The following is a 16214-nucleotide window of genomic DNA, read 5'->3' as shown; positions in this document are numbered from 1 at the left end:
AGACCACTCTCTTGCACCGTACACAAAAATAAACTCAAAATGGATGAAAAATCTAAATGTGAGACAAGAATCCATCAAAATCCTAAAGGAAAACACAGGCAACACCCTTTTTGAACTTGGGCACAGCAACTTCTTGCAAGATACATCCATAAAGGCAAGGGAAACAAAAGCAAAAATGAATTATTGGGACTTAATCAATATAAAAAGCTTCTGCACAGCAAAAGAAACAGTCCACAAAACTGAAAGACAACCTACAGAATGGGAGAGGATATTTGCAAATGACGTATCAGATAAAGGGCTAGTATCCAAGATCTATAAAGAACTTATTAGGGATCCCTGGGTGGCGCAGCGGTTTGGTGCCTGCCTTTGGCCCAGGGCACGATCCTGGAGATCGGGGATCGAATCCCACGTTGGGCTCCCAATGCATGGAGCCTGCTTCTCCCCCTGCTTCTCCCTCTGCCTGTGTCTCTGCCTCTCTCTCTCTCTCTGTGACTATCATAAATAATAAAAAAAAAGAACTTATTAAACTCAACAGCAAAGAAACAAAGAATTCAATCCTGAAATGGCCAAAAAGCATGAACATAAATTTCACAGAGGAAGACATAGACATGGCCCACAAGCACATGAGAAAATGCTCTGCGTCACTGGCCCTCAGGGAAATACAAATCAAAACCACAATGAGATACCACCTCACACCAGTGAGAATGGGGAAAATTAACAAGACAGGAAGCCACAAATGTTGGAGAGGATGTGGAGAAAGGGGACCCTCTTGCACTGTTGGTGAGAATGTGAACTGGTGCAGCCACTCTGGAAAACTATGTGGCGGTTCCCAAAGAGTTAAAAATAGAACTGCTCTACCATCCAGCAATTGCACTGCTGGGTATTTACCCAAAAGATACAGATACAATGAAATGCCGGGACACCTGCACCCCGATGTTTATAGCAGCAATGGCCACTATAGCCAAACTGTGGACGGAGCCTCGGTGTCCATCGAAAGATGAATGGATAAAGAAGATGTGGTTTATGTATACAATGGAATATTACTCAGCCATTAGAAATGACAAATACCCACCATTTGCTTCAACGTGGATGGAACTGGACGGTATTATGCTGAGTGAAATAAGTCAATTGGAAAAGGACAAACATTATATGGTCTCATTCATTTGGGGAATATAAAAATTAGTGAAAGGGAATAAAGGGGAAAGGAAAGAAAATAAGTGAAAATATCAATGAGGGTGAAAAACATGAGAGACACTTAACTCTGGGAAGTACACAATGGTTAGTGGAAAGGGAGGTGGTGGGGGGTTGGGGTGACTGGCTGATGGGCACTGAGGGGGGGCAGTTGGTGGGAGGAGCACTGGGTTTTATACTATATGTTGGCAAATTGAACTCCAATATAAAAGTTAAAAATTAAAAAATTAAAAAGCAAACCAAACAGTGGTGACTTTTGGGTGCCAGGGTGGCTCATGCAGCTAAATGTCTAATTCTTAGTCTCATTTCAGGTCTCAATCAAGTTTGTGACTTTGAGCACCTCATCAGGCTCCATGCTGGGTGTGGAGCCTACTTTAAAAAATAAAAAAAAAAGAATAATAAATTATGATGACTTTTATATATCTTTTCATTTTAAAATGATTTTTGTTGGACATTTGCATTATGTTCTTTTTACTTACTATTTTCTGCTATAGATGTCTATGAGATATAGAACATTTTTACATGTTATTGAAATATATAATCTTATTACAATATACTAGTTAATAATAATTACAATATACCTTGCCTTTGTTATTAAAATAAAAAATAAAAAAAAATAAAAGAAGGGAACATTTCCATATGTCTTTTATGAAGCTACTATTATCCTGATAGGAAACAGACAAATAACAACATAAGAAAGATACTACCAGTTTGTACCCCTCATGAAAGTGGATGGGAATTTTAACAAAGTGTTAGCAAATTAAATCCAATGTTATATAAAAAAAGGATACTATATCATGATCAAATGTGATTTATCCAGGGAATACAAAGTTGCTTTACCTTAAAATTCCATCAATAATTTACTACATTAGACTGGAATTTTAGAAGATCAACTCAATAGATGCAAGAAAAGTATTTGGCAGAATCACAATATTAACATCTTCTAATTCTTAACCTGCCTAATTTTAAATCTTTATTACTTTCATTTTCTCTTTTGATTGCGATTCCCTTGATCACTGAAATCATCTGTATGATCCACAAATTCCTTTTGGACATCCACTTTTCTTCCTATGTATTTTTCTTAGATTGTCTAATTCACTTTCAAATTTCTTCCAAATTACCTTTTTTTAGGTGTTTAATTCAAATATTAAGGATCAAAATTAATTTCCAATAACCTATTGCTTGTCTACAAAGACCTCAAATTCAAGTCTTCAACCTAATTATCTCCCAACTCCTGCACAAATCTGTCTCTCCTAAAATTGGTGGTACTATCATCTCAGTTGCTTAGTTGCCTTAACAGTTCATCAAACTTCATATCAAACTAGTCAACACACCTGTTCTGTTTCCTGTGTTGCAAGGGTAAATGCATATCTACAAAATAAAACATTAATTTTCCCTGGCACCACACTTGAAAGAAACTAACACACACACACACACACACACACACACACACACTTTTCTAGATTTTTTTTTCAGAAAACTATAATTGTTAATCCTTTCTCTGTCTCTTTGAGAAGTATGTAATTCTTTTGAAAATTAAATAAAATTTGTCAACTTTACATTTGCAGAATATTTTCATTAAGGATTTTGTGGGCATCTATTTCAAACATGAACATTAAGGAAAATAGCTTCTTATCTTCCTGGCTCGTTGGGAATTTAATATTGGTGTCTAGTTCCAAGCTGTAACTTCTTGGTTATCCCAAAGAAATTGGAAGTTTTTACACTTTGGATAAATAAAGTTAACATGTATGACATGGACTTTATCTGCCTGGTTATATAAGAGAGTGAGATTTCCTTCCATCTTTGCAATCTCCTTAGCACAACTTGATTAGGTTTGGCACCTATTCAATAATAAAACTACTTTGTTCCTTTCTACATTTGTGAAGAGATTTCTGATGGGTTGATAGGGATTCTATTTTTAATTATCCAAAATACCTTTCACATTTCTATTTCCCCCCTCATGGTTTAGCCATGAGGATATTGACATTTCTGGCCTCAACTATGCACAATTCTTCTAATTAGATTTACTGCTTCCAGTCCTCATCATTCCTATCTCACCATCCCAGGACTATGATGTTATTTTTTTTGAGACAAAATATCATTTATTCACACTTAAAGACTTTGGATAATTTAATATTACTCTTAGGAGAAAATTTACTGACTTTATACAGTTCATTTACTCCTCCAATTATGGTTCAAATCTCAAATGTGACATCCTTTCTGTAGATATATGTAGAGAAAGCAAATTAGCTATATTCCCAGAGAACTTTGCTAACAAAGTTAGCTAACTTATGCTAACAATGAATTTATACTTTCTAGCTATGACTTTCTTATGCATATCTGGTTTCCTTCAGTCTCTTACCTGTTTGGATATATGGATGATGGGTTTTTTTGCTTTTGTTTTATTGTTGTTGTTTTTAAGAGAGAGAGAGAACACTACTGGCAGGGAGACACAGAGGGAGAGAGGTGAGAAAGAATCTTAAGCAGGCTCCATGCTCAGCAAGGAGCTGGACACAGGGCTCCATCTCATGACCCTAAGATCATGATCTGAGCTGAAATCAAGAGTCAGACACTTAACCTACTGAGCCATCCAGGCACTCCATAAGTGGATGATATTCTTTGTATTTTGATAACACAGGCATACTATTTGGTTTATGCTGTGTACTCAAATATTTATATTTATATATTCAAATACTTATTATATTATTATATTTAAATTTATTTATTTATTTATTTATTTGAGAGATAGTGAGTGAAAGAGAATGAAAGAGAATGAGCAAGGGGAGAGGCAGATGGAGAGGGAGAGGCAGACTCCCCACTGAGCAGGAAACCCAATGCAGGGTTCTATCCCAGGACCCTGGGAACATGACCTAAACTGAAGGCAGACGCTAAACTGACTGAGCCACCCAGACACCCCAATCATTATACATTATATTATCAGTAGTAATATAATATTGTGTTATGAATATTTATAAATATTCAAGTATTTTATATATTCAAATTAGTCACAAAAAACACATGCTTAAGAAGTAAATATATTTTTTAAGGATTTTATTTATTTGAGAAAGACAGAAAAAGATCAAGCATGAGCAGGGAAGTGGCAGAAGGAGAAGGAGAAGCAGATTCCCTGCTAATCAGATATCCTGACACAGGGCTCAATCCCATGACCTGAGCTTAAGGCAGATGCTTAACCGACTGAGCCACCCAGGCAGCCCAAGAAGTAAATACTTTAGTAAAATAGACAGACATGGGTATTTTAGGATTGAATATTATATTATTTGTTACTAAAAAATAATTTGTATTTCTGCTTACAAACAAGAAGAGCAATATTTGAATTTGTCTATAGGTATCGATTTTAAGGTGTATAAGCACAAGTTTCATGGAAGGAAAGTTTAAGAATATCTTGTAAAAAATATCCTTACGAAACTGAAATTAGGTAGCTCTGTTTTAAATATTTTGAAGAACTTCCATACATTTACAGAATCTGTGCCATTTTACATCCCCACCAGTGCACAAAGGTTTCCATTTCTTCCCACATTGGCAACATTTGTTATTTCCTGGTTTTTATTATTTTTATTTTTTTATTATAAATTTATTTTTTATTGGTGTTCAATTTGCCAACTTACAGAATAACACCCAGTGCTCATCCCGTCAAGTGCCCCCCTCAGTGCCCGTCACCCATTCACCCCCACCCCCCGCCCTCCTCCCCTTCCACCACCCCTAGTTCGTTTCCCAGAGTTTATGTTCTGTCTCCCTTTCTGATATTTCCCACACACTTCTTCTCCCTTCCCTTATATTCCCTTTCACTATTATTTATATTCCCCAAATGAATTGACTTACTTCACTCAGCATAATAAATTATTTCCTGGTTTTTAATAGCCATCCTGGGGGATGTAAGGGGGTTTGATTTTCATTTCCCTAATGATCAGTGATTTGAGCATCTTTTCATGTGCTTATAGGCCACTTCTATATGTTATTTGAAGAAACATCTGTTCAGGCATTTTTAAAAAGTATTTATTTATTCATGAGAGACACAGAGAGGTAGAGACAAAGGTAGTGGGAGAAGCAGGCTCCCTGCAAGGAACCTGATGCCCATCTCAATCCCAGGACCCTGGGATCATGACCCAAGCCAAAGGCAGAAGCTTAACCACTGAGCCACTCAGGTGCCCCATCAGCCATTTTTAAATTAGGTGTGCGTTTTTGTTGAGTCACAGGAATTCTTTGTATAGTCTAGGTATTAATCCCTTATCAAATATATGCATTCCAAATACTTTCTCCCATTTTGTGGGGTTGCCTTTTACTCTGTTGATATTCTGGGTATATATCCAAAATAACTGAAAGCAGAGCTTAGAAGAGAGATTTGTATACCACTGCTCATTGCAGTGTTATTCACGGTAACTAAAAGATGGAAGTAAACCAAGTGTCCATGACAGATGAACAGATAAGCAATATGTGGCATGTACATACAACGGAATATTTCAGTTTTCAAAGAAAAATTCTGCAATATGCTACACCATGGATGAACCTTGATGAGGTACCTGGAATAGTCAAATTTCTAGAGACAACAAAATTTTGGTTGCCAGGGTTTGGGAGAGAGAAAAGTAGAGACTTGCTCAATGGATAGAGAGTTCCAGTTTTGCAAGATGAAGAGTTCGGGGGACAGCTGGTGGGAATGTTTGCATAACAACGTGTATGTCCTCTATAGCAATGAACTCTACACATAAACATGATTTAGATAGTAAATTTTTATATTAGGTCTATTTTACTACAAGAAAAAATAAGTTTTGAAAAAACCCTGTAATTAAGCAAATAATCAATCTGTATATTAAAGCATGAAATGACAGTTCTTTCCAAGTTAATTCTATTGCCTTTCAATGTGTGAACTCCATTAAACTCCAATTAAACTCCATATTAATTGGGAAAAATTTTCCACTTAGACATTCACTTTAATCTCCTAAACATATATTTTTCTAAGAAACAGAAGTGTACAAAACCGAATAAACATATTTTGATTTTTTTCAGTCATTTCATAGCCATAATTATTCTGCCTCATACTTAAATTATAAATCAATATTAAAGTAATAAACGCATTCACATCTGTTTAGTTTTATTTGGAGTCCTTAGTTTTGTAAGAAACAAACTTATCTATAACAGAATTGATTTTTAAAATTTTTAGTGTTTGTGTTTCTTTTGCATGTGGTGTTTCGACCTGAGACTTAAATTAGAAATCCCGCAGTAGATATGCTTAAAACAGACACCTGTCTGCTAATAAACATATTGTGAATTTCCATTTTCTATTTTCTTTCACTGCAGTAATTCAGCCATTGCGCCAGAAAACTACGACGTGGACTATTAACACCGCCAAGCACTTCACCGGCAAACGACCCATCTCCAGGGTGGAAATGCACTTCGTGACCCTCACGTCATCCCCGAACGAGTCTCCGATGTCCCCGCCTTGCAAAATAAAGCGCAAGCCCACGAGGGCAGCAGGACCCGCCGGTGTGCGCTTCCCACGCGCAGCGGGCGGGGCAGGGGGCGGGGCGGGGGGACTGCGGCTGCGCGCGGGTCCGCGGAGGGGGCGGAGGGGACGGGGTGGGCGGAGCAGCCGCGCCCCCGCCCCGCCCCGCCCCGCCCCGCCCCGCCCCGCCCCCGCCCCGCGGCCCGCGCCGACGCTTCCCACCGGCCGGAGGGCAGGGCCCCGCGCGCGGCCGCCGTTCCGCAGCCAACAGCCGTCACCGTGGCCAGGCCGGCGGGCCCCGCGATGCTGTCTCTCCTGCTGATGCTCTCAGGTCTGGGCCGGCTGACCTCCGCGGGCCATCGTGAGTGACGGACCCTGCTCCGCGGAGGGCCACCGGCCGCAGAGCCTCTGGGCTCGGCGGGCCCCGGGACCTTGCTCCAGAGCCCCGGTCCGCTGGGGAGAGACCAGCGTCTTGTCAGAGCCCGCCTGGCGTCAGGGTCGTCCTGGGCCTGCTGCGGGGAGGGCTCGGAGCGAGGCTGGGACAGGTGCCCCTCCCTCGCCGGACCCTGCACCTGGAGGGGAGGGCGCGCACCTCTGGGGCCTGGGGCCTGGGGCCTGGGCCTGGGGCGCAGCACTCCTTCACCTGCGGGCTGAGGTCGGCCAGTCCCGAAGTCTGGACGGGGGCAGGGTCACGCTCCCCACTTCCTGGGAGCCTCTTCCCGGGATGTACAAAGTCTGATTTTGTGGTGGGTGCGTGCGTGCCCCTGTGTGTGTGTGTGTGTGTGTGTGTGTGTGTGTGTGTGTGTGTGTGTTGGGGCTTGGAGCTTCAGAGTGAGGTGGTGTGAGAGGAGAAGTGAAGAATCAGGATGCGGCCGGGCACTGGGGAATGCTCACACATGTTGTCCTTACTGTAGATCCTGAACCATCCCTTCTACAAATTACCGTGCCACGGAAGATTGGGACAAACAGCAGTGATGACAAAGTTTCTTGAATGCGTGCAAATAAATCATGATTTCTATTTTCTGTGCACCTTATTCTTTGGACTATATGGGCCAAACGAATTCGTACATAATCATTTGTAAAATTGTGTTCATATTTACTTCTTTAAAGAGCTCTGACATTTGAACAAGAGCAAGAGCAGGTCTTTTGATATTTAATTTTCAAAAAATATTTCCCAAGTAATTTATCAGCATAATTCTATCTCACACAGAGCTCTACAGCCTACTGGACCTTTTATTTACTAAAAATATGTAATTGAAATATTTCATACAAGCGAGACTAATACATTTGATTACTGTGGTAGCTACATTTCATAAAGTCCCACCATCCTGAATTAACTTCTACTGAATCATTACTTTTAGGGGAAATATGTATATATTTCATATATATAATCTGAAATTCTATAAGCAACCTATCCTGGGAGATTCTGTTTTCTTAGTTTACAAAGAAGCCAAGTAAAAGTAAAAGGCAAAATAGAAGTAAAAAGTGACTTGCATGGGGCCACCCCACTTATAGAGGCCAGTGTTGAGATTTAAACACTCTCCAATTGGCCCCACAATGTGAGCTTCTTACAATACAGTGCATTGCTCTCTACCTTTTTCATTTTCTGTTCCTCTGTATTAAAGTTGAAAAAATGCAAGAGTATCTCTGTTCAACCTCAGCTGGGAATGTGAACCCCAGTATGAAGGAATTTTTTGTCACCTTGGACATTAGTTCAAATGATCAAGTGACATCTATGCGTATTGAATTGGGGGTTATTAAAAAATGAATTGAGGATTATAAATACTAGCAAGTAAGCAAACTTGCAAATATGGAATACTCGAGTATTGATTATTTTGTAACATAATTTTAAAATAAATATGAAATGGATAAGGCTTAAAAGGTAAAATATAGGGGCACCTGACTGGCTCAGCCAGAAGAACATGCAACTCTTGATCTTGGGGCTGAGGGTGTGAACCCCACTGTGGGTGTAGAGATTACTTAAAAAAAATCTTTTAAAAAATTAAAAATTAAAAAATAAATAAAAGGTAAAATATAAACCAGATATTTTTGTAGGTTATATGTTTAGGTTGAAAGCCTGAGACATTTTACATACAATTTTTTAATATTAATTAGAAAGTTTAGCAAGAGACATCTGGGCACTGAAACAGATAAGTATGTATATAATACTGGTGTAAAAGCTGAAATGTATTAAAAGAACTGATGCTTCCAAATCTCCATCACATACTAGCTATGTGTCAAAATGAACCTAACATCTATCTTTAGTTCCCTTAACTATAAAATGGGTAAAATAGAAACTAGGCTATATATATATATATCTATATCTGTATCTATATCTATCTATCTATCATCTATCTATAGTGAGACTTTAAGAAGCACTTTATAGAATGCTTAGCTATAATGCAAAAAACGTATTTTTAGTATTTCTGTTATAATCAGTAAGGTGCAAGTATATTATGTTGTTGAAACAGAGATTTTGGCCTTGGGTAATGATATATAGTGAAGTCATTACATAATATCCAGAATATGGGAGGCAAATTACATATTTGTAAACAATAGGATAATGGAAGGATAATGAAAGTACTTCATTGGTTTGTTTCCTATACAGTTTGTAGCAAATGTAGTAATAAAATTCATCATGGAGTTCAATATACAAAAGTAAATAATGCAGCACAACACAGAGAATAAAGGAAAGGAACCACATATTTAAATCAATGATGTGAAAAAATGTGACAAACTGCACATTTATGACAAAAACAAGGTAGGAACAGAAGGAAACTACCTCAAAATAATAAAAGACATATATGAAAACCTATAACTAACATCCTCAATGGTAAGATACTGAAAACATTTCCTCTAAAATCAGGAAGGTAAGGATGCCCATTTCTTTTAACAAAGTACTCTGGAATTTCTGGCCAGAGCAATGAGGCAAGAAAAATAAATTAGGCATCCAAATTGCAAAGAAAATTATCTCTATTCATAGCTATAATCTTGTACATACAAAATCCTAAAGATGCCTCCCAAAATTGTTAGACCTCATAAAAACAGCAGGATACAAAATCAATACCTGAAATATCAATTACATTTCTATACACTTAATAATGACAAATCCAAAGAGATAACAGCTCCATTTGTAATAGCATCAAAAAGAATGAAATACTTATGAATAAACAAGATGAAAGAAGTATGAATAAAACTAAAATATTGCTTAAAAATGTTGAAAGAAGATAGTCATCCATGTTCATGGATTGGATTGGTTGGCTTAATATTTAGATACAAATACCACTCATGGAAGCCTATGGATTCAATGAAATTTCTATCAAAATCAAAATGAATTTTTGGAGAAACAGAAAAATATAAAAATTCTGATAGCCAAAACAATCTTGAAAAAGATGAACAAAATTGGAGGACTCAACACTTCCTGATTTCAAAACTAACTACAGATCTATGGAAATAAAAAAGAATGGTATTGACAGATCTGTAGACCAACTAATGAACATATATATGTATATATACCATAATATATAAGCTCTCACATATATGGTCAAATTGTTATTGAGTAAAGTATCAAGACCATTCAATACGGAAAAGGCAATCGTTTCAACGAATGGTGCTGGAAAAACAATATCCATAAGCAAATGAATGGAATTAGACTCTTACAAAAATTAGACCTGTACAGAAAGTAACTCAAAATGATCAAATACTTAAAAGGATTAATAAAGTTTTCTAAGAAAAAAAAGAAAACATAGGGCAAAAACTCCACAATACTGAATTTGGAAGTAGTATTAAATTCACAGAAGAATAACAAAGTTAAGAGCATTACGCTTTCAGATTTCAAAATATATTACAAAGCTACAGTAATCAAAATATGTTACTATGATTAAAAACAGACATATATGTTAATAGAATAGAATAAACAATCCAAAATTACATCCACATATATAGTCAATTGGTAATCAACAAAACTGCTAAGAATACACAATGACGAAGGGATTGTGTTGTGAGAACTTTTCAATAAATGGTGTTGTGCGAACTATATTTCCACATGCAAAAGAATGGAATTGGACCTTCATCTCACATCCCACACAAAAATAAATTCAAAGACTTTCATATAAAACCTGAAACTCTAAAACTCTTAGAATTAAATATAGGACAAACTTTCTTTACTTTGGTGTAGACAATAATATTTTGGATAGTTTGAATATTTGGATATAATATTTTGTTCTCCAAAACACAGATAACAAAAGCAAAAATTGACAAGTGGGACTACACCAACTTTCCTAAAACCTTTCTGTATAGCAAAGAAAACAATCAATAGATCAAAGAGACTACCTACCTTGTGAGAGAAATTATTTGCACATTATACATCAAATAAGAGATTAACACCCAAAATATATAAAGGAATTTAACTCACTGGCAAAAAAACATATAACCCAGTTTAAAATGGGCAAAGAGATGAATAGACATTTCTCAGAAAGCATAAATGGTCAATAGGTATATGAAAAGCTGCTCAACATTACTAGTCAGCAGAGAAATTCAAATCAAAACCACTATGATGGGGCACCTAGCTGGCTGGGTCTGTAGAGCATGGAAGTCTTGATCTTAGCGTCATGAGTTTGAGCCCCATGTTGGATATAGAGATTACTTAAAAATAAAAATTTAAAAAGATCGAAACCACCATGAGGTATCACCTTACCCTTGTTAGAATAATATCAACTAGACAAAAGATTCTAGGTGTTGTCAAGACATGTAGAAAAAGGAACCCTTGCACCCTTTTGGTGGAAATAGAAATTGGTGCAACCACTATGGAAAATAATTTGTAGGTTTCTCAAAAAATTAAAAACAGAACAATGCTACTTTTGGCTATTTATCAAAAAAAAATGAAAACACTATATCTGTCCTTCTGTGTTCATTGCAGTATTATTCACAACAGCTACACATGGAAATAAAGCAACTGCCCATCACAGGTTAATGAAAATCTCTACTTATATATATCAATATAACAATGTTATTTAGCCATTATTTAGCCATAAAATAGAAGGAAATCTTGCCGTTTGTGGCAGTATGAATGAAACTGAAGGGCATTACACTAAGCGAAATGAGCCAGAATCAGAAAGACAAATACATCATGTTCTCACTTACAAATGGAATCTGAAGAGTCAAACTCATAGAAGCAGACTAGAATGGTAGTTGCCAGGGGCTAGGGAGTGGAGGAAATAGGGAGACTTTAATCAAAAGGTAGTTTCATGAAATATGTATGAAAGATGGACAGGCTCTAGAGATCTAATAGTCAATAATGTGACTGCACTTAATACTGTTGAGGGAGATAATTGAGAAAACGTTACCACTGGTTGATCAGTGAGCTAGACCTTGGCAACTAGAGGCTTTTCCTCTCCTCTCCTATCCTTGGAGTGTGTAGCCTACTTGTCTTTCTTGCTCTCAGATGTTTCCCAAAGGACAGAGTTGAAAGAGCAATGTGCTGGTTGAGACCATCTGGATGGTATATGTGACTGAATCACATTAAAACTTCTATGTACACTTTTAAGATTTGGTGGGCAGTTGTGGAGATCTACTCATCTTGCAACCATCCAAGACAACTCTTCCATGTAAGTTCCCTCAGTTACTAAACCTGCCATCTAACAATCCAAAGTGGTCTGACTCTTTCGCTAGTCTCTCCCTGACTACCATGTATACGGTCCAGTTCCAGATTATACATGGGAAGCACCTGAGACCTTGTGAACTGACAAATATTATATTGTATATTTGATATTTTAAGTGTCCTTGTTACAAAATAAAAAACATAGAAAGTGGTATTTATTTGAACTAATGGGTATGTTAATCAGCTTAATTGTGGCAACTATTTCACAACATATGTGTATATATGTTGTATATATACAACATTTTGTATACCAAAACATCTAGTTGTACATCATAAATATATACATTTTTTTAAATAGTACCTCAATAAATATAGGGTTTTTAAAATTTTGGTATCACTTACTGAAGAAACAGTTACAGTACCAGTAGGAAGAGAGCATCCTGAACGAATGGGATTTTGTCATATAAGATGTAATATATGCTTTATTTTTTTAGTATTGTTGACACGATGTTACATTAGTTTCAGATGTACAACACAATGAATCAACAACTCTATATGTTATGTTATGCTCACCACAAATGTAGCTATCATCTGTCCCTTACATTGCTAATACAATATCATTGACTTTATTCCTTGTTCTCTGACTTGACCTCTTATTCATTCCAAAACTAGAAGCCTGTATTCCCTCATTCCCTTTCACTATTTTCCCCAATCTATGTCCTTTCTCCCATCCAGCAACCATCAGTTTGTTCTCTGTATTTATAAGTATGATTCTCCTTTTTGTTCCTTAATTTGGTTTTTGAGTTTTTTTAGATTCCAATTATGAGTGAAATTCAATTATGTCTGCCTCAGTCTGTCTGTCCCTATCATAACATCTTATAGGTCTATCCATATTGTCACAAATAGCCCAGTGTCATCCCTTTTATATGGCCACGTAATATTTTATTATTTATATATGTCACATCCTCCTTATTCATTCATCTATCAGTGAAAATATGTTGTTTCCATATCTTGGCGACTGTAAATAATGCTGCAATGAACATAGGGATGCAGGTATCTTTCATATTCTTTCGGTAAATACTAAATAGTGAAATGATTGGATCATACGGTAATTCTATTTTATTCTTTTAAAAAGTCTTCATACCATCTTCTACAGTGTCTACACCAATTTGCAATTCCAACAACAGTGCACAAGGGTTCTTTTTTCTCCACATCCTCTCCAACACTTGTTATATCTTATCTTTTTAATTTTAGCTATTCTGACAGGTATAAGGTGATATCTCATTGTGCTTTTGATTTACATTTCCCTGATTATTAGTGATGTTGAGTATCTTTTCATATGTCTGTTGGCCATCAGTATGACTTTTTTGGACAAATGCTGTTCATTTCTTCTGACCGTTTTAATTGGATAATTTGGTTTTTAGTGTTGGGTCGTGTAAGTTCTTTATATATTTTGGATACTAACTCCTATCAAATATATCACTGGTAAATATCTTCCCATTCAGTAGGTTGCCTTTTTGTTTTGTTGAATGTTTCCTTTGTTGTGCTAAAGCTTTTTATTTTTCAAAAAAACTGTATAAGAATGCATCATGAATCAAATTTAGAATATCAGAACACAAAACATTGTTAAAACATCAAATACAGCATGCTGCTGAAAATCATTCAAGATGAAATATATTAAAACCTAAACCTTCAGAATATTAAAGAGTGAAAAATGGCCACTTTTTGTAAACTAGAACATTCATTGCAAATATTTCTCTCTTACTAAAAATACAAACTATGGAGACATTTAATTAAATTTGCTATCTCTCATTTGAAAAGTAAAATTCAGATATCTTTAACATTCTTAATTTTATCACAAGAATCTTTCCCATAAGAAATGATATTTTTATCTATAGATCATTGCCCATTTCTATACTCTTTATTTCTATTTATTTTTCAAATCAGAAAGTTTATGTCTATGTCTTGTTAACATTTACATTTCTTGGGGCACTTGGGTGGCTCAGTCACTTAAGTGTCTGCCTTTGGTTCAGATCAAGATCCCAGAGTCCTGGGATCAAGCCTCACATTGGGCTCTCTGCTCAGTGGGGAGCCTGCTTCTCCCACTCCTTCTCTGCTATCCCTGTTTGTGCTCAATAAATAAATAAATAAATAAATAAATATCTTTTAAAATATTTTTAATAGGTTACATTTCTCTAAAATATTTCTTTTTTGAGTACAGTTGACACACAATGTTACTTTACATTATGCTATGGTCATCACAAGTGTAGTTACTATCTGATCCAATTCATTGTTATTACAATATCATTGATTATATTCTTCATGCTGTGCCTTTTATTCCCATGAGATATTCATTCCACAACTAGAAGCCTGTATCTCTCATTTGCCTTCACCCATTTTGCCCCCCTCCAAAAGCTTTTTGTTTTATTATAGTCCCAATTGTTTATTTTTGCTTTTGTTTTCCTTGCCTCAGGAGACATATCTAGAAAAATATTGCTATGCTGATATCAGAGAAATTACTGCCTGTGTTCTCTTCTAAGATGTTTATTGTTTCAGATCTTGTATTTGGGTCTTTAATCCATTTTGAGTTTATTTTTGTGTATGGCGTGAAAAAGTGGTTCAGTTTCATTCTTTTACGGTAGCTGTCTAGTTTTCCCAACATTTATTGAAGAAACTTTTTCTCATTGTTTATTCTTGCATTCTCTGTTATAAATTAACTGATTATATGTCCATGGGTTTATTTCTGGACTCCAGTCTGCTTCATTGATTTTTGTGCCCATACCATACTGTTTTGATTACCACAATTTTGTAGTATATCTTGAAATCTGGAATTGTGATTCCCTCAGCCTTGTTTTATTATCAATATTGATTTGGATATGTATGGTCTTGGGTGCTTCCATAAAAATTTTAGTATTTTGTCTAGTTTTTTATCTCACATCTTCTTTACTTATTCATCACTTGGTGGACATCAGTCCATGATTTGGCTATTCTAGATAATGATTATAAACATTAGGGTGCATGTTTCCCTTAGAATAGTACTTTTGCATTCTTTTGGTAAATACATAGTACTGTGATTGCTGGATCATAGGGTAGTTTAACTTTTTGAGGAAGCTCCATACAGTTTTCCAGAATGGCTGTCCCATTCTGCATTCCCACCAACACTGTAAAAGCATTCCCCTTTCTCCATGTCCTCACCAAAACTTCTTGTTTTTTTGTGTTGTTAATTTTAGCTACAGCTCTTTAATATTTCTTATAAGACTTGTTTAATGGTGACAAACTCATTTATCTTTTATTTTTCTGGGAAAGTCTTTATCTAAATTAAAATAACCTGGTAGAGTATTCTTGGTGGTAGGTTCTTTTTCCCTTTCAGCACTTTGAATGTATCATGTCACTTCCTCCTGGCCCACAGTTTTTGCTGAAAAGTCAGCCGATACACTTAAAGATTTTCACCAGTAGGTAATTTTTTGTTTCTCTCTTGCTGCATTTAAATTTTTCTCATCTTCAAACAATTTAATTATTATGTATGTGGTGTGGATCTTCTTGGGTCCATCTTATTTGGAACTTTCTTGGACCTGGATGTCTATTTCTTCCTAGGTTGAGGGAGTTTTCAGCAATTATTTCTTTTCTTTATTTTTAAATAAGTTTTAATTTAAATTCCAGTTAGTGAACATACACAGTAATATTAGTTTCAGGTCTATGCAATACAGTAAATCAACATTTCCATACAACATCTAGTACCCATCACAAGAAATACACTCCTTGATATCTACCACCTATTTCAACTGTCCCCCATCCATCTGCACTCTGGTAACAATCAGTCTGTTTTCTAAAGTTAGAGTCTGTTTCTTGGTTGACTTCTCTCTCTTTTTTCCTATGATTATTTGTTTCATTTTTAAATTTCACATGTGAGTAAAATCATATGGTATTTATCTTTCCCTTAATGACATATTTTCCTTAGCATAATAC

At 36.2% G+C, this 16214-nt stretch overlaps 1 protein-coding gene and 1 long non-coding RNA gene across 4 annotated transcripts in view; both read left to right on the top strand.

The window, feature by feature from the left end:
• LOC140604883 (disintegrin and metalloproteinase domain-containing protein 18-like) overlaps nucleotides 1–6683 on the top strand; it is a 183340-nt gene extending 176657 nt beyond the window's left edge. For all 3 annotated transcript variants that reach the window (XR_012007699.1, XR_012007702.1, XM_072776560.1), the window contains one exon: nucleotides 6505–6683. Coding sequence is in view for 1 of the 3 variants with exons in the window: in XM_072776560.1 (XP_072632661.1) it covers nucleotides 6505–6547 (43 nt within the window). In the remaining 2 variants the exon portion in view is untranslated. The remainder of the gene's footprint in view (nucleotides 1–6504) is intronic.
• A 165-nt stretch (nucleotides 6684–6848) lies between these two features.
• LOC140605529 (uncharacterized) lies at nucleotides 6849–7667 on the top strand. The gene is made up of 2 exons (XR_012008180.1): nucleotides 6849–7010; nucleotides 7564–7667. It is a non-coding gene; the product is annotated as an uncharacterized lncRNA (long non-coding RNA).
• The last annotated feature ends 8547 nt before the right edge of the window (nucleotides 7668–16214 follow it).

The sequence above is a fragment of the Canis lupus genome, chromosome 15, assembly GCF_048164855.1.
Source record: "Canis lupus baileyi chromosome 15, mCanLup2.hap1, whole genome shotgun sequence".
In the NCBI taxonomy this organism is placed as follows: Eukaryota; Metazoa; Chordata; class Mammalia; order Carnivora; family Canidae; genus Canis; species Canis lupus.
Note: the sequence above shows the minus strand (reverse complement) of the source record. Positions and strands in the feature narration are given on the sequence as shown.